Raw genomic sequence first — 27556 nt, forward strand, 5'->3', positions numbered from 1 at the left:
CTCATACTCACACACACTCACTCACACACACACTCACGGACTCACTCACGCACACATACACACACACATACACACTCATTCACTCACTCACACTCACTCATTCACACACTCTCACTCACTCACTCATTCACACATTCACTCACTCACACACACACATTCTCACACACAAAGGATTGCAAAGATGATTCTGGATAGGAGCGAAAATAACAGGGTAGTTGTTATGGGGGACTTTAACTTTCCAAATATTGACTGGAAACACTATAGTTCGAGAACTTTAGATGGATCCGTTTTTGTGCAATGTGTGCAGGAGGGTTTCCTGATGCAGTATGTAGGTAGGCCAACAAGAGGCGAGGCCGTATTGGATTTGGTACTGGGTAATGAACCAGGACAGGTGTTAGATTTGGAGGTAGGTGAGCATTTTGGTGATAGTGACCACAATTCGATTACGTTTACTTTAGCGATGGAAAGGGATAGGTATAAACCGCTGGGCAAGAGTTATTGCTGGGGGAAAGGCAATTATGATGCGATGAGGCAAGATTTAGGATGCATCGCCTGGAGAGGAAAACTGCAGGGGATGGACACAATGGAAATGTGGAGCATGTTCAAGGAACAGCTACTGCGTGTCCTTGATAAGTATGTACCTGTTAGGCAGGGAGGAAGTGGTCGAGTGAGGGAACCATGGGTTACTAAAGCAGTTGAAACACTTGTCAAGAGGAAGAAGGAGGCTTATGTGAAGATGAGACGTGATGGTTCAGTTGGGTCGCTTGAGAGTTACAAGTTAGCTAGGAAGGCTCTAAAGAGAGAGCTAAGAAGAGCCAAGCGAGGACATGAGAAGTCTTTGGCAGGTAGGATCAAGGATAACCCTAAAGCATTCTATAGGTATGTCAGGAATAAAAGAATGACTAAGGTAAGAGTGGGGCCAGTCAAGGACAGTAGTGGGAAGTTGTGCGTAGAATCCAAGGAGATAGGAGAGGTGCTAAATGAGTATTTTTCGTCAGTATTCGCACAGGAAAAAGACAAAGTTGTCGAGGAGAATACTGAGATACAGGCTACTAGACTAAAAGGGCTTGAGGTTCATAAGGAGGAGGTGTTAGCGATTCTGGAAAATGTGAAAATAGATAAGTCCCCTGGGCTGGATGGGATTTATCCTAGGATTCTCTGGGAAGCTAGGGAGGAGATTGCTGAGCCTTTGGCTTTGATCTTTAAGTCATCTTTGTCTACAGGAATAGTGCCAGAGAACTGGAGGATAGCAAATGTTGTCCCCTTGTACAAGAAGGGGAGTAGAGATAACCCCGGTAACTATAAACCAGTGAGCCTTACTTCTGTTGTGGGAAAAGTCTTGGAAAGGTTTATAAGAGATAGGATGTATAATCATCTGGAAAGGAATAATTTGATTAGAGATAGTCAACACGGTTTTGTGAAGGGTAGGTCGTGCCTCACAAACCTCATTGAGTTCTTCGAGAAGGTGACCAAACAGGTGGATGAGGGTAAAGCAGCTGATGTGATGTATGTGGATTTCAGTAAAGCGTTTGATAATGTTCCTCACGGTAGGCTATTGCAGAAAATACAGAGGCATGGGATTCAATGTGATTTAGCAGTTTGGATCAGAAATTGGCTAGCTGATAGAAGACAAAGAGTGGTGGTTGATGGGAAATGCTCTGACTGGTGTCCAGTTACTAGTGGTGTGCCACAAGGATCTGTTTTGGGACCGTTGCTGTTTGTCATTTTTATAAATGACCTGGAGGAGGGCGTAGAAGGATGGGTGAGTAAATTTGCAGATGACACTAAAGTCGGTGGAGTTGTGGACAGTGCAGAAGGATGTTACAAGTTACAGAGATAAGCTGCAGAGCTGGGCTGACAGGTGGCAAATGGAGTTTAATGCAGAAAAGTGTGAGATGATTCATTTTGGAAGGAATAACAGGAAGGCAGAGTACTGGGCTAATGGTAAGATTCTTGGTAGTGTGGACAAGCAGAGAGATCTCCGTGTCCATGTCCATAGATCCCTGAAAGTTGCCACCCAGGTTGAGAGGGTTGTTAAGAAGGCGTACGGTGTGTTAGCTTTTATTGGTAGAGGAATTGAGTTTCGGAGCCATGAGGTCATGTTGCAGTTGTACAAAACTCTGGTGCGGCCGCTTTTGGAGTATTGTGCGCAGTTCTGGTCGCCACATTATAGGAAGGATGTGGAAGCATTGGAAAGGGTACAGAGGAGATTTACAAGAATGTTGCCTGGTATGGAGGGAAGATCTTATGAGGAAAGGCTGAAGGACTTGAGGCTGTTTTCGTTAGAGAGAAGAAGGTTAAGAGGGGACTTAATTGAGGCATACAAGATGATCAGCGGATTAGATAGGGTGGACATCGAGAGCCTTTTTCCTCGGATGGTGATGTTTAGCACGAGGGGACATAGCTTTAAATTGAGGGGAGATAGATATAGGACAGATGTCAGAGGTCGGTTCTTTACTCAGAGAGTAGTAAGGGCGTGGAATGCCCTGCCTGCAACAGTAGTGGACTCGCCAACACTAAACGCATTCAAATGGTCATTGGATAGGCATATGGACGATAAGGGAATAGTGTAGAGGGACTTTAGAAGGGTTTCACAGGACGGTGCAACATCGTGGGCCGAAGGGCCTGTACTGCGCTGTAATGTTCTATGTTCTATCACTCACTCATACTCGCACGCACTCATTCACACGCACACACATACTCACTCACTCACACTCACTCACTCACTCACTCACTCACGCTCTCACGCACACACACATACTCACTCACTCACTCACGCACACACACATACTCACCTCACTCACTCACTCTCACACTCACTCACTCACTCACTCACTCACTCACTCACTCACTCACTCACTCACTCACTCACTCACTCACTCACACACATCCATACACCCATACACCCACACACTTTCCTGATGCCCTGTCCCTCAATCAAATCAGGCATTGAGTGCCTATGAATGAAGCCCACAAGCATCTTCAAAAGGGTTTACTTTTTAGGCTTCCTCCATAGTGAGTCGTCTCCCCCCCCCCCCAAGCCGGCTGGCACTGGACATTTATGGGGGAGGGGTCCACTGACCCTCCTACAATGGCCTAAGGAATGGAGGCAGGAGGCAGTACGATCCCCGCCCGATAAATATCCTTATTATTATTATCAGTCACCAGAGAAAGGACATTAACTTTCACCCTAGTGTCTTGGAACTGACCTGTTTGGTTTGTGGTTACAGGTCAGTCAGCAGCTGGGCACTGCCATGGATCTGTTTACAACCAGCCTGACACTGGCTGGGCTTCAACCACCCACTGACCGGCAATTGGATGGGATTGACCTTTCACCGGTGCTGTTGCAGAATAAAATCATCCACAGGTACAAGTTAGGCTCAGGAAAGGAGAGTGGGATATTTATCTTCATAAAAATGAGAGGTGCCCATTGTGGAGAAAACTGTTAAAGCCTGAAAATACAGAGACCCCTTGTCAGAATCAAACATTCCCAGGACAGGTACAGCACGGGGTTAGATACAGAGTAAAGCTCCCTCCACACTGTCCCCATCAAACACTCCCAGGACAGGTACAGCACGGGGTTAGATACAGAGTAAAGCTCCCTCTACACTGTCCCCATCAAACACTCCCAGGACAGGTACAGCACGGGGTTAGATACAGAGCAAAGCTCCCTCTACACTGTCCCCATCAAACACTCCCAGGACAGGTACAGCACGGGGTTAGATACAGAGTAAAGCTCTCTCTACACTGTCCCCATCAAACACTCCCAGGACAGGTACAGCACGAGGTTAGATACAGAGTAAAGCTCCCTCTACACTGTCCCCATCAAACACTCCCAGGACAGGTACAGCACGGGGTTAGATACAGAGTAAAGCTCTCTCTACACTGTCCCCATCAAACACTCCCAGGACAGGTACAGCACGAGGTTAGATACAGAGTAAAGCTCCCTCTACACTGTCCCCATCAAACACTCCCAGGACAGGTACAGCACGGGGTTAGATACAGAGTAAAGCTCTCTCTACACTGTCCCCATCAAACACTCCCAGGACAGGTACAGCACGAGGTTAGATACAGAGTAAAGCTCCCTCTACACTGTCCCCATCAAACACTCCCAGGACAGGTACAGCACGGGGTTAGATACAGAGTAAAGCTCTCTCTACACTGTCCCCATCAAACACTCCCAGGACAGGTACAGCACGAGGTTAGATACAGAGTAAAACTCCCTCTGCACTGTCCCCATCAAACACTCCCAGGACAGGTACAGCACGGGGTTAGATACAGAGTAAAGCTCCTTCTACACTGTCCCCATCAAACACTCCCAGGACAGGTACAGCACGGGGTTAGATACAGAGTAAAGCTCTCTCTACACTGTCCCCATCAAACACTCCCAGGACAGGTACAGCACGGGGTTAGATACAGAGTAAAGCTCTCTCTACACTGTCCCCATCAAACACTCCCAGGACAGGTACAGCACGGGGTTAGATACAGAGTAAAGCTCCCTCTACACTGTCCCCATCAAACACTCCCAGGACAGGTACAGCACAGGGTTAGATACAGAGTGAAGCTCCCTCTACACTGTCCCCATCAAACACTCCCAGGACAGGTACAGCATGGGGTTAGATACAGAGTAAAGCTCCCTCTACACTGTCCCCATCAAACACTCCCAGGACAGGTACAGCACGGGGCTAGATACAGAGTAAAGCTCCCTCTACACTGTCCCCATCAAACACTCCCAGGACAGGTACAGCATGGGGTTAGATACAGAATAAAGCTCCCTCTACACTGTCCCCATCAAACACTCCCAGGACAGGTACAGCACAGGGTTAGATACAGAGTGAAGCTCCCTCTACACTGTCCCCATCAAACACTCCCAGGACAGGTACAGCATGGGGTTAGATACAGAGTAAAGCTCCCTCTACACTGTCCCCATCAAACAGTCCCAGGACAGGTACAGCTTGGGGCTAGATACAGAGTAAAGCTCTCTCTACACTGTCCCCATCAAACACTCCCAGGACAGGTACAGCACAGGGTTAGATACAAAGTGAAGCTCCCTCTACACTGTCCCCATCATACACTCCCAGGACAGGTGCAGCACGGGGTTAGGTACAGAGTAAAGCTCCCTCTACACTGTCCCCATCAAACACTCCCAGGACAGGTACAGCACGGGGTTAGATACAGAGTAAAGCTGCCTCTACACTGTCCCCATCAAACACTCCCAGGACAGGTACAGCACGGGGTTAGATACAGAGTAAAGCTGCCTCTACACTGTCCCCATCATACACTCCCAGGACAGGTACAGCACGGGGTTAGATACAGAGTAAAGCTCCCTCTACACTGTCCCCATCAAACACTCCCAGGACAGGTACAGCACGGGGTTAGATACAGAGTAAAGCTCCCTCTACACTGTCCCCATCAAACACTCCCAGGACAGGTACAGCACGGGGTTAGATACAGAGTAAAGCCCCCTCTACACTGTCACCATCAAACACTCCCAGGACAGGTACAGCACGGGGTTAGATACAGAGTAAAGCTCCCTCTACACTGTCCCCATCAAACAGTCCCAGGACAGGTACAGCTTGGGGCTAGATACAGAGTAAAGCTCTCTCTACACTGTCCCCATCAAACACTCCCAGGACAGGTACAGCACAGGGTTAGATACAAAGTGAAGCTCCCTCTACACTGTCCCCATCATACACTCCCAGGACAGGTACAGCACGGGGTTAGGTACAGAGTAAAGCTCCCTCTACACTGTCCCCATCAAACACTCCCAGGACAGGGACAGCACGGGGTTAGATACAGAGTAAAGCTGCCTCTACACTGTCCCCATCAAACACTCCCAGGACAGGTACAGCACGGGGTTAGATACAGAGTAAAGCTCCCTCTACACTGTCCCCATCATACACTCCCAGGACAGGTACAGCACGGGGTTAGATACAGAGTAAAGCTCCCTCTACACTGTCCCCATCAAACACTCCCAGGACAGGTACAGCACGGGGTTAGATACAGAGTAAAGCTCCCTCTACACTGTCCCCATCAAACACTCCCAGGACAGGTACAGCACGGGGTTAGATACAGAGTAAAGCCCCCTCTACACTGTCCCCATCAAACACTCCCAGGACAGGTACAGCACGGGGTTAGATACAGAGTAAAGCTCTCTCTACACTGTCCCCATCAAACACTCCCAGGCCAGGTACAGCATGGGGTTAGATATAGTAGATATAGAGTAAAATTTCCTTTCTCACTGAACAGGCCAGTGTTTTACTACCGAGGGAATGAGTTGATGGCCGTGCGGTTCGGAGGGTACAAGGCACATTACTGGACATGGACTAACTCCTGGGAGGAGCTGCAGCAGGTGAGACCAATGCTCCATAGACTGAAGCGGAAGTCGCGAACTGGCAGGTAAACAGGCTGATAATGAGAACAATGGTGGGGAATGTTTTGTACGGTGTGGGAGGGAGATAAACCCCATCCACAGTGAATACAATCAGAGAGAAAGAAAGTGAATGCTCAGTATAATACATTGCCTTACCCCATCTCTCCAAAACTTATTCTCTACAATCACTTAGTTAAAGTGAGAAGTCGTTCGTGTGCAGCGAGATCCCATTGACAACCAGAAGATAACTGGTGAAGGGTGGACTTTCAACATCATGTCGAGCCCGGAATAGGCCTACCTCTTTGTGTTTCTGTTGCTGTTGGTTAATATTCGAATATATGGACCAGCAAGGAATTTTAAAAGACCGATTGTAAGAGCTAACCATGGGAAAGAATAGCTCAAGGAAATGTTGGTCGTCTAGAAGCAGAGACAGGAGACGTTATTTTAAAAAATATATATAGAGAACCCAATTAGTTTTTTCCAATTAAGGGCCAATTTAGCATGGCCAATCCACCTATCCTGCACATCTTTGGGTTGTGGGGGTGAAACCCACGCAGACACGGGTAGATCGTGCAAACTCCACACGGGCAGTGACCCAGAGCCGGGATTGAACCTGGGACCTCAGTGCCTTGAGGCAGCAGTGCTAACCACTGCGCCACCGTGCTGCCCTCAAAAGGCGTTATTGACTGCTTGACAGGGTCATCCAGACTGGAAACGTTAACTCCCTTCTCTCCGCAGATGCTGCCAGACCTGCTGAGATTGTCCAGCATTTTCTGTTATGTTTCAAAGTCCATCATCCGCAGTAATTTGCTTTTATACAGGAGAAATGATCATAAGCAATGAGGAAACAGCAGAAACCCTTGGACAAAGGGTCACCTGGACTCGAAACGTTCGCTCTTTTCTCTCCTTACAGATGCTGCCAGACCTGCTGAGATTTCCCAGCCTTTTTCTTTTGGAAAAAGATATTTTGTGTCTCCTTTCAGTAGAAGACACAAGTTATGTACCAGAAATAGAAGGTGACCTAGAGTGAGGAAATTAATATCAGCAGACAAAAAGTATTGGAGAAATTCAAGAAACAAAAATGCCTCATTGCAAGGGAATTGGAGAGCAAGAATAAATACATTTTGCTACAATTATACAGGGCTTTGTTGAGACCACAGCTAGAGTACTGTTTGCAATTTTCGCCTCCATATTTAAGGAAGAATTTGTTTGTATTGGAGGCAGCACAGCAATGATTCACAAAGTCAGTCCCAGGGGTGAGACCATAAGACATAGAAACAGAATTAGGCCACTCGGCCCATCGGGTCTGCTCCGCCATTCAATCATGGCTGACATTTTTCTCATTCCCATTCTCCTGCCTTCTCCCCATAATCCCTGATCCCCTTACTAATCAAGAACCTGTCTATCTTTGTCTTAAAGACACTCAGTGATTTGGTTTCCACAGCCTTCTGCGGCAAAGAGTTCCACAGATTCACCACCCTCTGGCTGAAGAAATTCCTCCTCATCTCTGTTTTAAAGGATTGTGTCTTTAGTCTGAGGTTGTGTCCTCTGGTTCTAATTTTTCCTACAAGTGGAAACATTCTCTCCACATCCACTCTATCCAGGCCTCGCAGTATTTTGTAAGTTTCAATAAGATTCCCCCCTCATCCTTCTAAACTCCAACGAGGACAGCCCCAGCGGCCTCGACTGTTCATCATACGACAAGCTCTTCATTCCAGGGATCATTCTTGTGAACCTCCTCTGCACAATATTCAGCACCATTCGCAACTCCTCAGACACTGAAGCAGTCCATGTGTCATCGCAGCAAGACCTGGACAATATCCAGGCTTGGGCTGACAAGTGGCAAGTCATTCACCGTCCTGACTTGGAAATATATCGGCCGCTCCTTCACTGTCGCTGGGTTAAAATCCTGCAATTCCCTCCCTAACAGCACTGAGGGTGTACCTACAGCTCAGGGCCTGCAGCGGTTCAAGAAGGCAGCTCACCACCACCTTCTGACGGGCAACTCGGGATGGGCAATAAATGCTGGCCTGACCAACGACGCCCACATCCCATATGAGAATTGTTTTTTAAATCTACCCGGCAATGTGGAAAATCACCCAGGTGTGTCCTGCACACAAAAAAGCAAAACAAATCAACCCAGGCCAATGACCGCCCTATCAGTCTACTCTCCATCATCAGTAAAGTGATGGAAGGGGCCATGAACAGAGCTATCAAGCGGCACTTACTCAGCAATAACCTGTTCCAGGACCCTCAGTATGAGTTCCACCAGGGTCACAGAATTCCTGACCTCATCATTGCCCCTTGACATTTAATGGCATTACCATCAATAAATCCCCCATTATCAACATCCTGGGGGTTACTAGTATAATATAATAATAATCTTTATTGTCACAAATAGGCTTACATTAAGACTGCAATGAAGTTACTGTGAAAAGACCCTACTCGCTTCATTCCGGTGCCTGTCTGGGGAGGCTGGTACGGGAAAGACTCTACTCGCTTCATTCCGGAGCCTGTCCGGGGAGGCTGGTACGGGAAAGACTCTACTCGCTTCATTCCGGAGCCTGTCCGGGGAGGCTGGTACGGGAAAGACCCTACTCGCTTCATTCCGGTGCCTGTCCGGGGAGGCTGGTACGGGAAAGACTCTACTCGCTTCATTCCGGAGCCTGTCCGGGGAGGCTGGTACGGGAAAGACTCTACTCGCTTCATTCCGGTGCCTGTTCGGGGAGGCTGGTACGGGAAAGACCCTACTCGCTTCATTCCGGAGCCTGTCCGGGGAGGCTGGTACGGGAAAGACCCTACTCGCTTCATTCCGGTGCCTGTCTGGGGAGGCTGGTACGGGAAAGACTCTACTCGCTTCATTCCGGTGCCTGTCCGGGGAGGCTGGTACGGGAAAGACTCTACTCGCTTCATTCCGGAGCCTGTCCGGGGAGGCTGGTACAGGAAAGACTCTACTCGCTTCATTCCGGTGCCTGTCCGGGGAGGCTGGTACGGGAAAGACTCTACTCGCTTCATTCCGGTGCCTGTCCGGGGAGGCTGGTACGGGAAAGACCCTACTCGCTTCATTCCGGAGCCTGTCCGGGGAGGCTGGTACCGGAAAGACTCTACTCGCTTCATTCCGGAGCCTGTCTGGGGAGGCTGGTACCGGAAAGACTCTACTCGCTTCATTCCGGAGCCTGTCCGGGGAGGCTGGTACGGGAAAGACCCTACTCGCTTCATTCCGGTGCCTGTTCGGGTACACAGAGGGAGAATTCAGAATGTCCAAATTATCTAACAGCACTTCTTTCGGGACTGTGGGAGGAAACCGGAGCACCCGGAGGAAACCCACGCAGACACGGGGTGAACGTGCAGACTCCGCACAGACAGTGACCCAAGCCGGGAATAGAACCTGGGACCCTGGCGCTGTGAAACAACAATGCTAACCACTGTGCTACAGTGCTGCCCTTATTGACAGGACAGCACGGTAGCACAGTGGGTAGCACAGTTGTTTCACAGCTTCAGGGTCCCAGGTTTGATTCCCGACTGTGTCTGTGCAGAGTCTGCATGTTCTCCCCGTGTCTGCGTGGGTTTCCTCCGGGTGCTCCGGTTTCCTCCCATAGTCCAAAGATGTGCAGGTTAGGTGGATTGGCCGTGCTAAATTGCCCTTAGTGTCCAAAAAGGTTCGGTTGGGTTCCTGGGTTGTGGTGCTAGGATGGAGGTGTGGGCTTAGGTAGGTTGGTCTTTCCGGTGCAGACTCGATGGGCCCAATGGCCTCCTTCTGGACTGTAAATTCTAAGATACCATGATTATAAACTGAACTGGACTAGCCAAATACATACTGTGCTTAGAAGCGTAGGTCAGAGGCTTGGAATCCTGCAGCAAGTAAGTCATCACCTAACCCCCCCAAACCTTGTCCACCATCTACAAGGCACAAGTCAGGGGTATAATGGAATACTCTCCACTTGCCTGGATGAGTGCAGCTCCAACAACACTCAAGAAGCTCAACACCATCCAGGACAAAGCAGCCCCGCTAGATTGCTCTCCCTTCCACAAACATTCAAACCCTCCACCACCGATGAACCGTGGCAGCTGTATGTACCATCTACAAGATGCACTGCAGTAACTCACCAAGGCTCCTCAGGCAGCACCTTCCAAACCCACGGCCACTACCATCTAGAAGGACAAGAGCAGCAGATACCTGGGAAGCCCACCACCTGGAGGTTCCCCTCCAAGTCACTCACTACCCTGACTGGGAAATATATCGCCATTCCTTCACTGTCGCTGGGGCAACATCCTGGAACTTCCTCCCTAACAGCACAGTGGATGTACCTACACCACAGGTACTGAAGATGGTCAAGAAGGCAACTCACCACCACTTTCTCAAGGGAAATTAGGGATGGGCATAATTGCTAGCCCAGCCAGTGAAGCCCGCATCCTGTAATAATGACTTGTATCTTTTTTAAATGGAATTACAGGTCAGTTATTGTAAAAACCTATCTGATTCACTAATGTCTTTCAGGGAAGGAAATCTGCTGTCCTTACCCAGTCTGGCCTACATCTGACTCCAGACCCACATCTACAGCAATGTGGTTCAAACTTGACTGCCCCTTGAAATGGCCGAGCAAGACACTCAATCCAGGAGCAATGGGGAATGGCCACCAAATGCTGGCCTTGCCTGACACGTGCTGACCAATGATTCTCTGTTCCCCGATGTTTGCACTGCCCACTGTCATGTGAGAGTACCTTTAAGAAATGGGTGTTTATCAGTGATGTCAGAGTGTGGGTGGAGCTGAGCTGTCTGTCAGCTTTTGACATTTGTTTTAGGCTGTTTGCTGCAGGGTGTGTTTTAGTTTTGTTTTCAGAGCTGGATAGCTGCAGTCACAGCCAGAAGGGGTATTAGTCTCTCTCTAATCTAAAGACAGTAAATCGATCCTTTGGTGATTTAAAACTAATAACTGTTCTCAGTAGTGACTTTAACCTGATGTGCTTCTGTTTAAATGTTTTGTTTAAGTCTTCTGGATGTTAAAAGGACAGCTTAAGGATTACTTAGTTTTGTATTCTTTGGGGGTTGTATTTGAATGAATGGTTGCTAAGATGTTCACTGTATGTTTTAAAAAGGTTTACTTGAGTTCATAGTCGCGGCTAGGAGGGGTCCTAGCCTGGGGGGGGATACCGGGTTCCTGCTGGATTGGCCAGGGAGGAGTTGGTGCGGGTCGGGGAGGTCTGGGTGAGGTTCTATCGCCGTGGGAAACGGGCCGAATGGGTGCTGGCCAGGGGCGAGCAGTCGATATGCTATGGCTAGTCGACGGGGGAGGGGGGGCAGGGTGCCCCCTGATCCGGCGAATTACGTGGAACGTGAGGGGGTTGAATAGGCCGGTTAAGCGGGCCTGGGTGTTTTCGCATCTGAAGGGGCTGAAGGCAGACGTGGCCATGCTCCAGGAGACCCACATGAAGGTGGCGGACCAGGTCCGTCTGAGGAAGGGGTGGGTGGGGCAGGTTTTCCACTCAGGGCTCGACTCGAAGAACCGGGGGGTGGCGATCCTGGTGGGGAAGAGGGTGGCGTTTGAGGCGTCTGAGGTTGTGGCTGATAGTGGCGGCAGATATGTGATGGTGAGCGGTAAGCTGCAGGGGGAGAAGGTGGTGTTGGTAAATGTGTGCGCCCCAAATTGGGATGATGCTGGTTTCATGAGGCGTATGTTGGGCCGCATTCCTGGCCTGGAGGTGGGGGGCTTGATCATGGGGGGGAACTTCAATACAGTGCTGGATCCCCCGCTGGATCGTTCTAGTTCAAGGACAGGCAGGAGGCCGGCGGCGGCCAAGGTGTTGAGGGGGTTTATGGACCAGATGGGAGGAGTGGATCCCTGGAGGTTTGGGAGGCCGAGGGCTCGGGAGTACTCTTTTTTCTCCCCCATGTGCACAGGGTTTATTCCTGCATTGATTTCTTTGTTTTGAGTAGGGGACTGGTCCCGAGGGTGGAGGAGGCTGAGTATTCGGCTATTGCGATTTCAGACCATGCTCCGCATTGGGTGGATCTGGAGATGGGGGAGGTGCGGGACCAGCGCCCGCTTTGGCGTCTGGACGTGGGGTTATTGGCTGATGAGGAGGTGTGTAGAAGGGTTCGGGGATGTATAGAGAGATACCTCGAGGTCAATGATACTGGGGAGGTCCAGGTGGGGATGGTGTGAGAGGCTCTGAAGGCAGTGATTAGGGGGAGCTGATCTCCATCCGAGCCCATAGGGAGAGTGGGGAGAGGAGGGAGAGGGAGAGACTGGTGGGGGAGCTGTTGAGTGTAGATAGGAGGTACACGGAGGCCCCGGAGGAGGGATTGCTGGGGGAGCGGCGTAGCCTGCAGGCCAAGTTTGATTTATTGACCACCAGAAAGGCGGAGACACAGTGGAGGATGGCGCAGGGAGCAGTCTATGAGTATGGAGAGAAGGCGAGCAGGATTCTGGCGCACCAGCTTCGTAAGCGGGACGCGGCTAGGGAGATTGGTGGAGTGAAGGATAGAGATGGGAAGGTGGTGCGGCAGGGGGCAGAGGTCAATGGGGTCTTTAGGGACTTCTATAGGGAACTGTACCAGTCGGAGCCACAGGCGGTGGGAGGGGGAATGGAGAGTTTTTTTGGACAGGCTCCGATTTCCAAGGGTGCAGGAGGAGCAGGTGGAGGGACTGGGGGCGCCAATCGAGTTGGAGGAGCTGGTCAGTGGGATTGGCCACATGCAGTCGGGGAAGGCGCCGGGACCGGATGGGTTCCCGGTTGAATTTTATAAGAAATATGCGGACCTGCTGGGCCCCCTGTTGGTCAGGACCTTTAACGAGGCATGGGAGGGGGGTGTTCTGCCCCCGACGATATCTCGGGCTCTAATCTCCCTGATCCTGAAGCGTGATAAGGACCCCTTGCAGTGTGGATCATACAGGCCGATTTCACTGCTGAATGTAGACGCCAAGTTGCTGGCGAAGATCTTGGCCACTAGAATAGAGGACTGGGTGCCAGGGGTGGTAAATGAAGATCAGACGGTTTTGTGAAGGGGAGGCAGCTGAACACTAACGTGCGAAGGCTGCTAAATGTGATAATGATGCCGGCAGCAGAAGGAGAGGCGGAGATTGTGGTCGCATTGGATGCGGAGAAGGCCTTTGACAGGGTTGAGTGGGGGTACTTGTGGGAGGTGTTGGAGAGGTTCGGGTTTGGGGTGGGGTTTATTAAATGGGTGAGGTTGCTGTACGAGGCCCCGATGGCGAGTGTAGCGACAAATGGGAGGAGGTCCGAGTACTTCAGGCTCCACCGTGGGACGAGGCAGGGGTGCCCCCTGTCCCCCTTGCTTTTTGCGCTGGCAATTGAACCTCTTGCCATGGCTCTCAGGGAGTCGAGGAGGTGGAGGGGTTTGGTGCGAGGTGGGGAGGAGCACCAAGTGTCGCTGTATGCGGACGACTTGCTGCTGTCTGTAGCAGGCCCGGTGGGGGGAATGCCGGAGGTGATGGAGATTCTTGCTGAGTTCGGGAGTTTCTCGGGATATAAATTGAACCTGGGCAAGAGTGAGCTGTTTGTTGTACACCCGGGAGATCAGGAGGTGGGGATTGGTAGGCTCCCGCTAAAGAGGGCAGTGAGGAGTCCCACCTGGGGAGCTTGTGCAGAGTCCCCCAGGTGGCTAGGAGCTGGGGGACTCTGCACAAGCTCAATTTTACTAGGTTGCTGGAGCAGATGGAGGAGGAATTTAAAAGGTGGGACATGCTGCCGTTGTCGTTGGCGGGTAGAGTACAGTCCGTTAAAATGACGGTGCTCCCGAGGTTTTTGTTTTTGTTTCAGTGCCTCCCCATTTTCGTTCCGAGGGCCTTTTTTAGGAGGGTGAACAGCAGCATTCTGGGATTTGTTTGGGCGCACGGGACTCCGAGGGTAAGGAGGGTCTTTTTGGAGCGGGGCAGGGATAGAGGGGGGCTGGCGCTGCCCAACCTCTCTGGGTACTATTGGGCGGCTAACGTCTCGATGGTACGTAAGTGGGTAATGGATGGGGAGGGGGCAGCATGGAAACGGATGGAGATGGCGTCCTGTGGAGGCACGAGCCTGAAGGCACTGGTAACGGCGCCGCTGCCACTCCCTCCAACGAGGTACACTACGAGCCCGGTGGTGGCGGCTACCCTCAAAATTTGGGGGCAGTGGAGGCGACACAGGGGGAAGTGGGGGGCTCGGTGGAGGCCTCGCTGCGGGGGAACCACCGGTTTGTCCCAGGGAACATGGATGGCGGGTTCCTGGGGTGGCACAGGGCGGGCATTAGGAAGTTGGGAGACCAGTTCATTGACGGGTGGTTTGAATTGGAGTAGAAGTTTGAGCTCCCCCCGGGGAATATGTTCAGGTACCTTCAGGTCAAGGCATTTGCTAGGCGGCAGGTGGAGGGGTTCCCTTCGCTGCCCCCGCGGGGGGTAAGGGATAGGGTGCTTTCGGGGGTGTAGGTCGGGGATGGGAAGGTGTCTGACATCTACCAGTTGATGCAGGAGGTGGGGGAGGCGTCGGTAGAGGAGCTGAAGGCTAAGTGGGAAGTGGAGCTGGGGGACCAGATTGAGGAGGGGACATGGGTGGACGCCCTGGAGAGGGCGAACTCCTCCTCTTCATGTGCGAGGCTTAGCCTCATCCAGTTCAAGGTGCTGCACCGGGTCCACATGTCCGGGTCTAAGATGAGTAGGTTCTTTGGGGGCGAAGACAGGTGCGTCAGGTGTTCGGGGAGTCCAGCGAACCATGCCCATATGTTCTGGGCATGTCCGGCACTGGAGGAGTTCTGGAAGGGGGTGGCGAGGACGGTGTCGACGGTGGTGGGATCCAGGTTCAAGCCAGGATGGGGACTCGCGATATTTGGGGTTGGGGTGGAGCCGGGAGTGCAGGAGGCGAAAGAGGCCGATGTTTTGGCCTTTGCGTCCCTAGTAGCCCGGCGAAGGATTTTGCTGCAGTGGAAAGATGTGAGACCTCCGAGCGTGGAGACCTGGATCAATGAAATGGCGGGATTCATTCAGCTGGAGAGGGTCAAATTCGCCCTGAGGCGGTCGGTACAAGGGTTCTTTAGGAGGTGGCAGCCTTTCCTCGACTTTCTGGCTCAATGATAAGGAACTAGGTCAGCAGCAGCAGCAACCCGGGGGGGGTGGGTTGGTTGGGTTGGGGGGGGGGGTTGGTTGGGTTGGGGGGGGGGGGTTGGTTGGGTTGGGGGGGGGGGGGTTGGTTGGGTTGGGGGGGGGGGGGTTGGTTGGGTTGGGGGGGGGGGGTTGGTTGGGTTGGGGGGGGGGGTTGGTTGGGTTGGGGAGGGGTTGGTTGGGTTGGGGGGGGGGTGGGTTGGGGGGGGGGTGGGTTGGGGGGGGGGTTGGGGGGGGGGTGGGTGGGGGGGGGTGGGTGGGTTGGGGGGGGGTGTGGGTTGGGGGGGGTTGGGGGGGGGGGTTGGGGGGGGGTTAGGGGGATAGTGTTTAAGTTAATTTGCTTATTGTTAATTTATTATGTTGTTTATTGGGGTTGGGGGGGTTTGTTATATGCGTTGTTACGGGTGCCGGGTGCTGTTTATTACTATTATTGTTATTGTTTGTTATATATTTTTCAAAAAATTCCAATAAAAAAATTTTTTTTTTAAACTTGAGTTCATAGAATAAACATTGTTTTGCTTTAAAAAATACTTTTCCATTTCTGCTGTACCACACCTGTAGAGTGGGCCGTGTGCTCCCCATACCACAATCTAGTAAAAGTTATGGATCAGGTGAACTCCATGATATACTTTGAGGTTCTCTAAACCCTGGCCAATAACACCATACATTTTCAGAAAGTGGTGAGGAAAAGGTTCTGACAGAAACCTTCCCAAAACTTACGTGCATTTTATTTAATTCCAGGGAATTAACTTCTGCCCAGGACAGAATGTGACAGGGGTCACAACACATGATCAACAGGACTACACCATCCAGCCTCTGCTCTTCCAGCTTGGGAGGGATCCTGGAGAGAAATACCCAATCAGGTGACAGGGAGGGAGGGAGAGAGGGTCAGATTTCAGGAAAACCTCAAACAAGTGACCAGAGTAAGCAGAAAGATCAGAACTCTGAAATGTGGTTTGTCTGTGCTATTTGGTCAGCAACCTTAGATGTTTCTAATCCCCAAACCTCGCAAAACCCATGAAGTAAATCACAGCCTGTAACTCAGATAAACCACACAACCCCTCGATTAGATTCCAGTCTGTAACTCTCCTGAGTATCTGTTATTCTATATATAAACCACCCTGAACCCCTCGATTAGATTCCAATCTGTAACTCACTCCCGGGTATCTGTTATTCTATATATAAACCACCCCGAACCCCTCGATTAGATTCCAGTCTGTAACTCACTCCCGGGTATCTGTTATTCTATATATAAACCACACAACCCCTCGATTAGATTCCAGTCTGTAACTCTCCTGAGTATCTGTTATTCTATATATAAACCACCCTGAACCCCTCGATTAGATTCCAGTCTGTAACCCACTCCCGGATATATGTTATTCTATATATAAACCACCCCGAACCCCTCGATTGGATTCCAGCCTGTAACTCACTCCCGGGTATCTGTTATTCTATATATAAACCACCCCGAACCCCTCGATTAGATTCCAGTCTGTAACTCACTCCCGGGTATCTGTTATTCTGTATATAAACCACCCTGAACCCCTCGATTAGATTCCAGTCTGTAACCCACTCCCGGATATATGTTATTCTATATATAAACCACCCTGAACCCCTCGATTAGATTCCAGTCTGTAACTCACTCCCGGGTATCTGTTATTCTATATATAAACCACCCCAAACCCCTCGATTAGATTCCAGTCTGTAACTCACTCCCGGATATATGTTATTCTATATATAAACCACCCTGAACCTCTCGATTAGATTCCAGTCTGTAACTCACTCCCGGATATCTGTTCTTCTATATATAAACCACCCTGAACCCCTCGATTAGATTCCAGTCTGTAACTCACTCCCGGGTATCTGTTATTCTATATATAAACCACCCCGAACCCCTCGATTAGATTCCAGTCTGTAACTCACTCCCGGGTATCTGTTATTCTATATATAAACCACCCCAAACCCCTCGATTAAATTCCAGTCTGTAACTCACTCACGGGTTTCTGTTATTCTATATATAAACCACCCTGAACCTCTCGATTAGATTCCAGTCTGTAACTCACTCCCGGGTATCTGTTATTCTATATATAACCACCCTGAACCCCTCGATTAGATTCCAGTCTGTAACTCACTCCCGGGTATCTGTTATTCTATATATAAACCACCCCAAACCCCTCGATTAGATTCCAGTCTGTAACTCACTCCCGGATATATGTTATTCTATATATAAACCACCCTGAACCTCTCGATTAGATTCCAGTCTGTAACTCACTCCCGGATATATGTTATTCTATATATAAACCACCCCGAACCCCTTGATTAGATTCCAGTCTGTAACTCACTCCCGGGTATCTGTTATTCTATATATAAACCACCCCAAAACCCCTCGATTAGATTCCAGTCTGTAACTCACTCCCGGGTTTCTGTTATTCTATATATAAACCACCCTGAACCTCTCGATTAGATTCCAGTCTGTAACTCACTCCCGGGTATCTGTTATTCTATATATAAACCACCCTGAACCCCTCGATTAGATTCCAGTCTGTAACCCACTCCCGGGTATCTGTTATTCGATATATAAACCACCCCGAGCCCCTCGATTAGATTCCAGTCTGTAACTCACTTCTGGGTATCTGTTATTCTATATATAAACCACCCCGAACCCTCGATTAGATTCCAGTCTGTAACTCACTCCCGGATATATGTTATTCTATATATAAACCACCCCGAACCCCTTGATTAGATTCCAGTCTGTAACTCACTCCCGGGTATCTGTTATTCTATATATAAACCACCCCAAACCCCTCGATTAGATTCCAGTCTGTAACTCACTCCCGGGTTTCTGTTATTCTATATATAAACCACCCTGAACCTCTCGATTAGATTCCAGTCTGTAACTCACTCCCGGGTATCTGTTATTCTATATATAAACCACCCTGAACCCCTCGATTAGATTCCAGTCTGTAACCCACTCCCGGGTATCTGTTATTCGATATATAAACCACCCCGAACCCCTCGATTAGATTCCAGTCTGTAGCTCACTCCCGGGTATCTGTTATTCTATATATAAACCACCCCGAACCGCTCGATTAGATTCCAGTCTGTAAGCCACTCCCGAGTATCTGTTATTCTGTATATAAACCACACAACCCCTCGATTAGATTCCAGTCTGTAACTCACTCCCTGTTATCTGTATTCTATATATAAACCACCCTGAACCCCTCGATTAGATTCCAGTCTGTAACTCACTCCCTGTTATCTGTATTCTATATATAAACCACCCTGAACCCCTCGATTAAATTCCAGTCTGTAACTCACTCCCGAGTATCTGTTATTCTATATATAAACCACCCCGAAACCCTCGATTAGATTCCAGTCTGTAACTCACTCCCTGTTATCTGTATTCTATATATAAACCACCCTGAACCCCTCGATTAAATTCCAGTCTGTAACTCACTCCCGGGTATCTGTTATTCGATATATAAACCATCCCGAACCCCTCGATTAGATTCCAGTCTCTAACTCACTCCCGGCTATCAGTTATATATATAAACCTCCCTGAAACCCTCGATTAGATTCCAGTCTGTAACTCACTCCCGGGTATCTGTTATTCGATCTATACCGCTTGATTAGATTTCTTCACTTTCCTTTCACAAGCTACCATCCTCTTTCTGGTTGGACATCCCATGTCCCCAAAAGCCCTCCATGGGAAAGGGACGTTTTCAAGGTTAGCAGCTGGGCTTTTACGTGCTGGGTTACTCCGCATGACTTGGTGAAAAAGCACTGTGAGCCGTGTTGGGCTGTGAGACCTCGTCCCAATGTCTGAAAGTGAGTTTTGTCTGACCACACTTGTTTCATGTTACACAGTTAATGAGCTGAGGTTACAGACAGGCTCCAGCTTCCTCTGACTATAATTCTCCACTTGCAGGGTTTCCCACCAGGAATATGAGATTGTGATGAGAAAGATCACAAACATTGTGCAACACCACAAAGCCACCCTGGTGCCTGGAGAGCCCCAGCTCAATGTGTGTGACCGGGCTGTCATGGTGAGTGATTAGAATCATTCATTAAAACAAAAGAGAGAGCATTGATTATCACCTCCAGCATATATAAAAATTATTAAATATCCGTGGCCTTGCTGAAAATAAAACTCTTAACGTCAGCATCACTGCCACCTTCTGGTGACAGTCTATATTGTGTGTGTTTCTTAGCCAGTCTCAGAGACCAAGCTGACTTGCTTCCACTAAAAATGAGTTTGTAGGTGACTGAGGGAGTCCAAGACATGACCTACAGTCTCTGTGACGGGTGGGGCAGGTGGAGGTTGGAGGAGCGGGTGGGTGAAATGCCCAGGTTGCCACGCGCTCCTTTCTGCTATCAACACCTTCAGCTCACTCTCGACGATGAAACTGATGGTGTTCAGCATCTTCCCAGATTCTTTCCTGGTTTGGGCCATGTGTCCCTGATGTTGGTGGGGATGTTGTATGTTTTCAAGGAGGTTTTGAGGGAGTCCTTCTACCCTCCTGGCCCTCAATAGCCATGTTGAAACTCTGAGTAGAACACATGTCCCAGAGGCCTTGTGACAAACGTGGACAATATGGCCCATGCAGCAGAGCTGACAACTGTGATCAATACTTTGGTGCTGGGGATGTTGGCCTAAGCGGGAATACTGAAGGTACACCCACCCTGAGCGGGAATACTGAAGGTATACCCACCCTGAGCGGGAATACTGAAGGTATACCCACCCTGAGCGGGGTACACCCACCCTGAGCGGGAATACCGGGTACACCCACCCTGAGCGGGAATACCGGGTATACCCACCCTGAGCGGGAATACCGGGTACACCCACCCTGAGCGGGAATACCGGGTACACCCACCCTGAGCGGGAATACCGGATACACCCACCCTGAGCGGGAATACCGGATACACCCACCCTGAGCGGGAATACCGGGTATTCCCACCCTGAGCGGGAATACCGGGTACACCCACCCTGAGCGGGAATACCGGGTATTCCCACCCTGAGCGGGAATACCGGGTACACCCACCCTGAGCGGGAATACCGGGTATTCCCACCCTGAGCGGGAATACCGGGTACACCCACCCTGAGCGGGAATACTGGGTACACCCACCCTGAGCGGGAATACTGACAGTACATCCACCCTGAGCGGGAATACCGGGTACACCCACCCTGAGCGGGAATACCGGGTACACCCACCCTGAGCGGGAATACCGGGTATACCCACCCTGAGCGGGAATACCGGGTACACCCACCCTGAGCGGGAATACCGGGTACACCCACCCTGAGCGGGAATACCGGGTATACCCACCCTGAGCGGGAATACTGGGTATACCCACCCTGAGCGGGAATACCGGGTACACCCACCCTGAGCGGGAATACTGGGTATACCCACCCTGAGCGGGAATACTGGGTACACCCACCCTGCCAATGGATCTGCAGGATCTTGCTGAGGCAATGCTGGGAATTCTTCTCCAGGTTTTTGAGGTGCCTGTCTACAAAGTCCATGTGTCCGAGCCGTATAGAAGGATGGGTATCACTCCTGCTCTGAACACCATGAGCTGGTCCTGGTCCTCAAACATTCTTCAGGTGACCAAAGGCTGCGATTGCAAACGGAGAAGCTTGCTGAGGGTCAGATGAGGCATTGCAGCAAGAATGATCTGGAAGAGCATCGATGCAGTGACATGTTTGGACCCAGTCTGAACAGTAACTGGGTCTGTGGTAGATCTGTTGGTCAGGATTACGGCTTGCACGTATTCATGGAGCAGCTGGAGGATGGTGCCGGTCCTCTGGGGGCAGCCAAAACGGATGACGACATTCCATATCCTTCATGGTTAACAGTGTTGAAAGACCTTTGAGAGGTCAGAGAAGGCCATTTACAAGCGTTGGTGCTGTTCCCTGCATTTCCCTTGTAGTTGCTGCAAGGTGAACATCATGGGCTGGATTCTCCAATCCTGTGGCTATGTCCGGAGGATCTGTCTGGTCTTACGACCAGAAAGTCAGTGCCGCCCCCTCCCCGATCCTCCGCCCAATGGGGAGACTGGCAGCCACGGCTTTACTTGCGGATACGGTGGGAGAATGGCTGGGTCCGTAGCCGCCCGTGCACATAGCGGTGGCCTGTGGCGGCTGCACTGTGCAACATGGTGCTGGTCGCACGCGGACCTGGCCTGCCAAAAACTGCCCCCCTGTAACTAGCCTCACCACCCCCCACCAGCGCCCGCCGAAGCCCCCTCTGCCAGCAGAACAGCTCTCCCCCCCCCCCACCCCGCCACCAACTGTGGTGGCGCTGGACACAGTCCGCAGCTGCCACGCGAGGTCCCACGAGCACACGTGTCCAAGCCATCGGGGATTTGGCCCATCGAGGGCGGAGTATCGGGGGAGGGCCTCAGGTGACACCCTGAGGCCGACCCGACAGTGTGCGCTGTACTCCCGAGTACGCTGTTTTTGAGGGGCGGAGCATCGCACAAACGGCACCGTCCCCAATTCCAGAGACAGCATTGTAGCACAATGGTTAGCACAGCTGCTTCACAGCTCCAGGGTCCCAGGTTCGAATCCCAGCTGGGTCACTGTCTGTGCGGAGTCTGCACATCCTCCCCGTGTCTGTGTGGGTTTCCTCCGGGTGCTCCGGTTTCCTCCCACACTCCAAAGGTTTGCAGGTTAGGTGGATTGGCCATGTTAAATTGCCCTTAGTGTCCAAAAAGGTTAAGTGGGAATTACAGGGAAAGGGTAGATAGGTGGGCGTGAGTAGGGTGTTCTTTGTAAGAGCCGGTGCAGACTCGATGGGCCGAATGGTCTCCTTCTGCATTGTAAATTCTATAAATGGGGATTCTCCGGCCGATCGCCATACTGAGGAGGGAACGCCGCACTCAGAGGTTCAGTACTGAGGGAGCGCTGCACTGTCAGAGGGTCTGTACTGAGGGAGTGCTGCACTGTCAGAGGGTCAGTACTGAGGGAGTGCCGCCCTGTCAGAAGGTCAGTACTGAGGGAGTGCCGCACTGTCAGAGGGTCAGTACTGAGGGAATGCTGCACTGTCAGAGGGTCAGTACTGAGGGAGTGCCGCACTGTCAGAGGGTCAGTACTGAGGGAGTGCTGCACTGTCAGAGGGTCAGTACTGAGGGAGCGCCGCACTGTCAGAAGGTCAGTACTGAGGGAGTGCCGCACTGTCAGAGGGTCAGTACTGAGGGAATGCTGCACTGTCAGAGGGTCAGTACTGAGGGAGTGCCGCACTGTCCAGAGGGTCAGTACTGAGGGAGTGCTGCACTGTCAGAGGGTCAGTACTGAGGGAGTGCCGCACTGTCAGAGGGTCAGTACTGAGGGAGTGCCGCACTGTCAGAGGGTCAGTACTGAGGGAGTGCCGCACTGTCAGAGGGTCAGTACTGAGGGAGTGCTGCACTGTCAGAGGGTCCGTACTTAGGGTGTGCCGCACTGTCAGAGGGTCAGTACTGAGGGAGTGCCGCACTGTCAGAGGGTCAGTACTGAGGGAGTGCTGCACTATCAGAGGGTCAATATTGACTTGCTCATTTTCACCCCGTGACCCCTGAGATTTATATTTCCCTCACAGGGACTAAATAATGCCTCAGGTTTATCAGAATTGTAGAAGCATAAAATGCGGGATTGCATTCAGCAATGATTTCCCAAAGGAGCCTTGATAACAGCTACTTATCACCACCTCAAATAACCTGCTTTGAGCTGAGTGCTTTTGTCTATCAAGGTACTTCAGCTATTGGAGTCAGCTGGCATGGAACACATCATAAATTTAGCATAGCCAATTATTTTTTTTCCCAATTAAGGGGCAATTTAGCGTGGCCAATCCACCTCACCTGCACATCTTTGGGTTGTGGGGGTGAAACCCACGTAGGCACGGGGAGAATGTGCAAACTCCACACGGACAGTGACCCAGGGCCGGGATTTGAACCCATGGCCTCGGTGCCATGAGGCAGCAATGCTAACCACTGTGCCAGCGTGCTGACCCGCACAACGTCACTGTTAATGTGAGTGACAATTTTAAAAGCCCCTTTACACATACAGGGTAGCAATGTGTGGACTGTGTCAGGAGCAGATGAGTATGGGGAGGGTAAGTAAATAGTGATTTTAGGCAAGTCATTCATTAACCTCTTCCATTGTCTCCCATCAGAATTGGAATCCTCCAGGTTGTGAGAAGCTTGGCAAATGTCTGCAAGTTCCCAGGTCCAGCCCATGGAAATGTAGCTGGCCACATTGACATTCCTTACAGGAGACATTGAAACATTGACAACAGGAGCAGGTGGAGGCCATTCAACCCTTGAGACAACACCACCATTTATTATGATCAGGGCTGATCATCCAAGCAAATAGCCTAATACTGTACCACATACCCCCCAGAACCTTTGATGCCCTTCATTAGAAGTGCTATATCAAACACATTTATACAATTTACACTGGATTCTGGACAGTCACAATTACATCCCCAGCAGAACTTCCCCCAGTGAGAGTCGGCACCTTCAGGATCTGTCCCCCAGTGAGAGTCAGCACCTTCAGGATCTGTCCCCCAGTGAGAGTCAGCACCTTCAGTAACTGTGTCCCAGTGAGAGTCAGCACCTTCAGGAACTGTGTCCCAGTGAGAGTCAGCGCCTTCAGGAACTGTCTCCCAGTGAGAGTCAGCACCTTCAGGAACTGTGTCCCAGTGAGAGTCAGCACCTTCAGGAACTGTATCCCAGTGAGAGTCTGCACCTTCAGGAACTGTGTCCCAGTGAGAGTCAGCACCTTCAGGAACTGTGTCCCAGTGAGAGTCAGCACCTTCAGGAACTGTGTCCCAGTGAGAGTCAGCACCTTCAGGAACTGCCCCCCAGTGAGAGTCAGCACCTTCAGGAACTGTCCCCCAGTGGGAGTCAGCACCTTCAGGAACTGTGTCCCAGTGAGAGTCAGCACCTTCAGGAACTGTGTCCCAGTGAGAGTCAGCACCTTCAGGAACTGTACCCCAGTGAGAGTCAGCATCTTCAGAAATTGTGTCCCTGTGAGAGTCAGCACCTTCAGGAACTGTGTCCCAGTGAGAGTCAGCACCTTCAGGAACTGTGTCCCAGTGAGAGTCAGCACCTTCAGGAACGGATCCCAGTGAGAGTCAGCACCTTCAGGAACTGTGTCCCAGTGAGAGTCAGCACCTTCAGGAACTGTCCCCCAGTGAGAGTCAGCACCTTCAGGAACTGTATCCCAGTGAGAGTCAGCACCTTCAGGAACTGTGTCCCAGTGAGAGTCAGCACCTTCAGGAATTGTCCCCCAGTGAGAGTCAGCACCTTCAGGAATTGTGTCCCTGTGAGAGTCAGCACCTTCAGGAACTGTGTCCCAGTGAGAGTCAGCACCTTCAGGAACTGTGTCCCACTGAGAGTCAGCACCTTCAGGAACTGTGTCCCACTGAGAGTCAGCACCTTCAGGAACTGTGTCCCAGTGAGAGTCAGCACCTTCAGGAACTGTGTCCCAGTGAGAGTCAGCACCTTCAGGAACTGTGTCCCAGTGAGAGTCAGCACCTTCAGGAACTGCCCCCCAGTGAGAGTCAGCACCTTCAGGAACTGTCCCCCAGTGGGAGTCAGCACCTTCAGGAACTGTGTCCCAGTGAGAGTCAGCACCTTCAGGAACTGTGTCCCAGTGAGAGTCAGCACCTTCAGGAACTGTACCCCAGTGAGAGTCAGCATCTTCAGAAATTGTGTCCCTGTGAGAGTCAGCACCTTCAGGAACGGATCCCAGTGAGAGTCAGCACCTTCAGGAACTGTGTCCCAGTGAGAGTCAGCACCTTCAGGAACTGTCCCCCAGTGAGAGTCAGCACCTTCAGGAACTGTATCCCAGTGAGAGTCAGCACCTTCAGGAACTGTGTCCCAGTGAGAGTCAGCACCTTCAGGAATTGTCCCCCAGTGAGAGTCAGCACCTTCAGGAATTGTGTCCCTGTGAGAGTCAGCACCTTCAGGAACTGTGTCCCAGTGAGAGTCAGCACCTTCAGGAACTGTGTCCCACTGAGAGTCAGCACCTTCAGGAACTGTGTCCCAGTGAGAGTCAGCACCTTCAGGAACTGTACCCCAGTGAGAGTCAGCACCTTCAGGAACTGTGTCCCAGTGAGAGTCAGCACCTTCAGGAACTGTGTCCCAGTGAGAGTCAGCACCTTCAGGAACTGTATCCCAGTGAGAGTCAGTACCTTCAGGAACTGTACCCCAGTGAGAGTCAGCACCTTCAGGAACTGTGTCCCAGTGAGAGTCAGCACCTTCAGGAACTGTGTCCCAGTGAGAGTCAGCACCTTCAGGAACTGTACCCCAGTGAGAGTCAGCACCTTCAGGAACTGTCCCCCAGTGAGAGCCAGCACCTTCAGGAACTGTGTCCCAGTGAGAGTCAGTACCTTCAGGAACTGTATCCCAGTGAGAGTCAGCACCTTCAGGAACTGTGTCCCAGTGAGAGTCAGCACCTTCAGGAACTGTATCCCAGTGAGAGTCAGTACCTTCAGGAACTGTACCCCAGTGAGAGTCAGCACCTTCAGGAACTGTGTCCCAGTGAGAGTCAGCACCTTCAGGAACTGTGTCCCAGTGAGAGTCAGCACCTTCAGGAACTGTATCCCAGTGAGAGTCAGTACCTTCAGGAACTGTACCCCAGTGAGAGTCAGCACCTTCAGGAACTGTGTCCCAGTGAGAGTCAGCACCTTCAGGAACTGTGTCCCAGTGAGAGTCAGCACCTTCAGGAACTGTGTCCCAGTGAGAGTCAGCACCTTCAGGAACTGTATCCCAGTGAGAGTCAGCACCTTCAGGAACTGTATCCCAGTGAGAGTCAGCACCTTCAGGAACTGTGTCCCAGTGAGAGTCAGCACCTTCAGGAACTGTATCCCAGTGAGAGTCAGCACCTTCAGGAACTGTACCCCAGTGAGAGTCAGCACCTTCAGGAACTGTCCCCCAGTGAGAATCAGCACCTTCAGGAACTGTGTCCCAGTGAGAGTCAGCACCTTCAGGAACTGTATCCCAGTGAGAGTCAGCATCTTCAGGAACTGTGTCCCAGTGAGAGTCAGCACCTTCAGGAACGGATCCCAGTGAGAGTCAGCACCTTCAGGAACTGTCCCCCAGTGAGAGTCAGCACCTTCAGGAATTGTCCCCCAGTGAGAGTCAGCACCTTCAGGAATTGTGTCCCTGTGAGAGTCAGCACCTTCAGAAACTGTACCCCAGTGAGAGTCAGCACCTTCAGGAACTGTGTCCCAGTGAGAGTCAGCACCTTCAGGAACTGTGTCCCAGTAAGAGTCAGCACCTTCAGGAACTGTGTCCCAGTGAGAGTCAGCACCTTCAGGAACTGTGTCCCAGTGAGAGTCAGCACCTTCAGGAACTGTACCCCAGTGAGAGTCAGCACCTTCAGGAATTGTCCCCCAGTGAGAGTCAGCACCTTCAGGAATTGTGTCCCTGTGAGAGTCAGCACCTTCAGGAACTGTACCCCAGTGAGAGTCAGCACCTTCAGGAACTGTCCCCCAGTGAGAGTCAGCACCTTCAGGAATTGTCCCCCAGTGAGAGTCAGCACCTTCAGGAACTGTCCCCCAGTGAGAGTCAGCACCTTCAGGAACTGTGTCCCAGTGAGAGTCAGCACCTTCAGGATCTGTCCCCCAGTGAGAGTCAGCACCTTCAGGAACTGTCCCCCAGTGAGAGTCAGCACCTTCAGGATCTGTCCCCCAGTGAGAGTCAGCATCTTCAGGAACTGTCCCCCAGTGAGAGTCAGCACCTTCAGGAACTGTATCCCAGTGAGAGTCAGCACCTTCGGGAACTGTGTCCCAGTGAGAGTCAGCACCTTCAGGAACTGTATCCCAGTGAGAGTCAGCACCTTCAGGAACTGTGTCCCAGTGAGAGTCAGCACCTTCAGGAACTGCGCCCCAGTGAGAGTCAGCACCTTCAGGAACTGTGTCCCAGTGAGAGTCAGCACCTTCGGGAACTGTGTCCCAGTGAGAGTCAGCACCTTCAGGAACTGTGTCCCGTGAGAGTCAGCTCCTTCAGGAACTGTGTCCCAGTGCGAGTCAGCACCTTCAGGAACTGTGTCCCACTGAGAGTCAGCACCTTCAGGAACTGTGTCCCAGTGAGAGTCAGCACCTTCAGG

At 51.2% G+C, this 27556-nt stretch overlaps 1 protein-coding gene across 1 annotated transcript in view; it reads left to right on the forward strand.

The window, feature by feature from the left end:
* The window catches only part of galns (galactosamine (N-acetyl)-6-sulfatase), a gene marked incomplete at its 5' end in the record, with an annotated part of 34468 nt that extends 10411 nt beyond the window's left edge, over window positions 1-24057 (forward strand). Inside the window, 5 exons of the mRNA XM_038808431.1 lie at window positions 3231-3367; window positions 6250-6352; window positions 16207-16328; window positions 19394-19511; window positions 23613-24057. Of these exons, the coding sequence (XP_038664359.1) occupies window positions 3231-3367; window positions 6250-6352; window positions 16207-16328; window positions 19394-19511; window positions 23613-23699 (567 nt within the window). The remainder of the gene's footprint in view (window positions 1-3230; window positions 3368-6249; window positions 6353-16206; window positions 16329-19393; window positions 19512-23612) is intronic.
* Window positions 24058-27556: the final 3499 nt, after the last annotated feature.

This window comes from Scyliorhinus canicula, chromosome 9 (assembly GCF_902713615.1).
Source record: "Scyliorhinus canicula chromosome 9, sScyCan1.1, whole genome shotgun sequence".
In the NCBI taxonomy this organism is placed as follows: domain Eukaryota; kingdom Metazoa; phylum Chordata; class Chondrichthyes; order Carcharhiniformes; family Scyliorhinidae; genus Scyliorhinus; species Scyliorhinus canicula.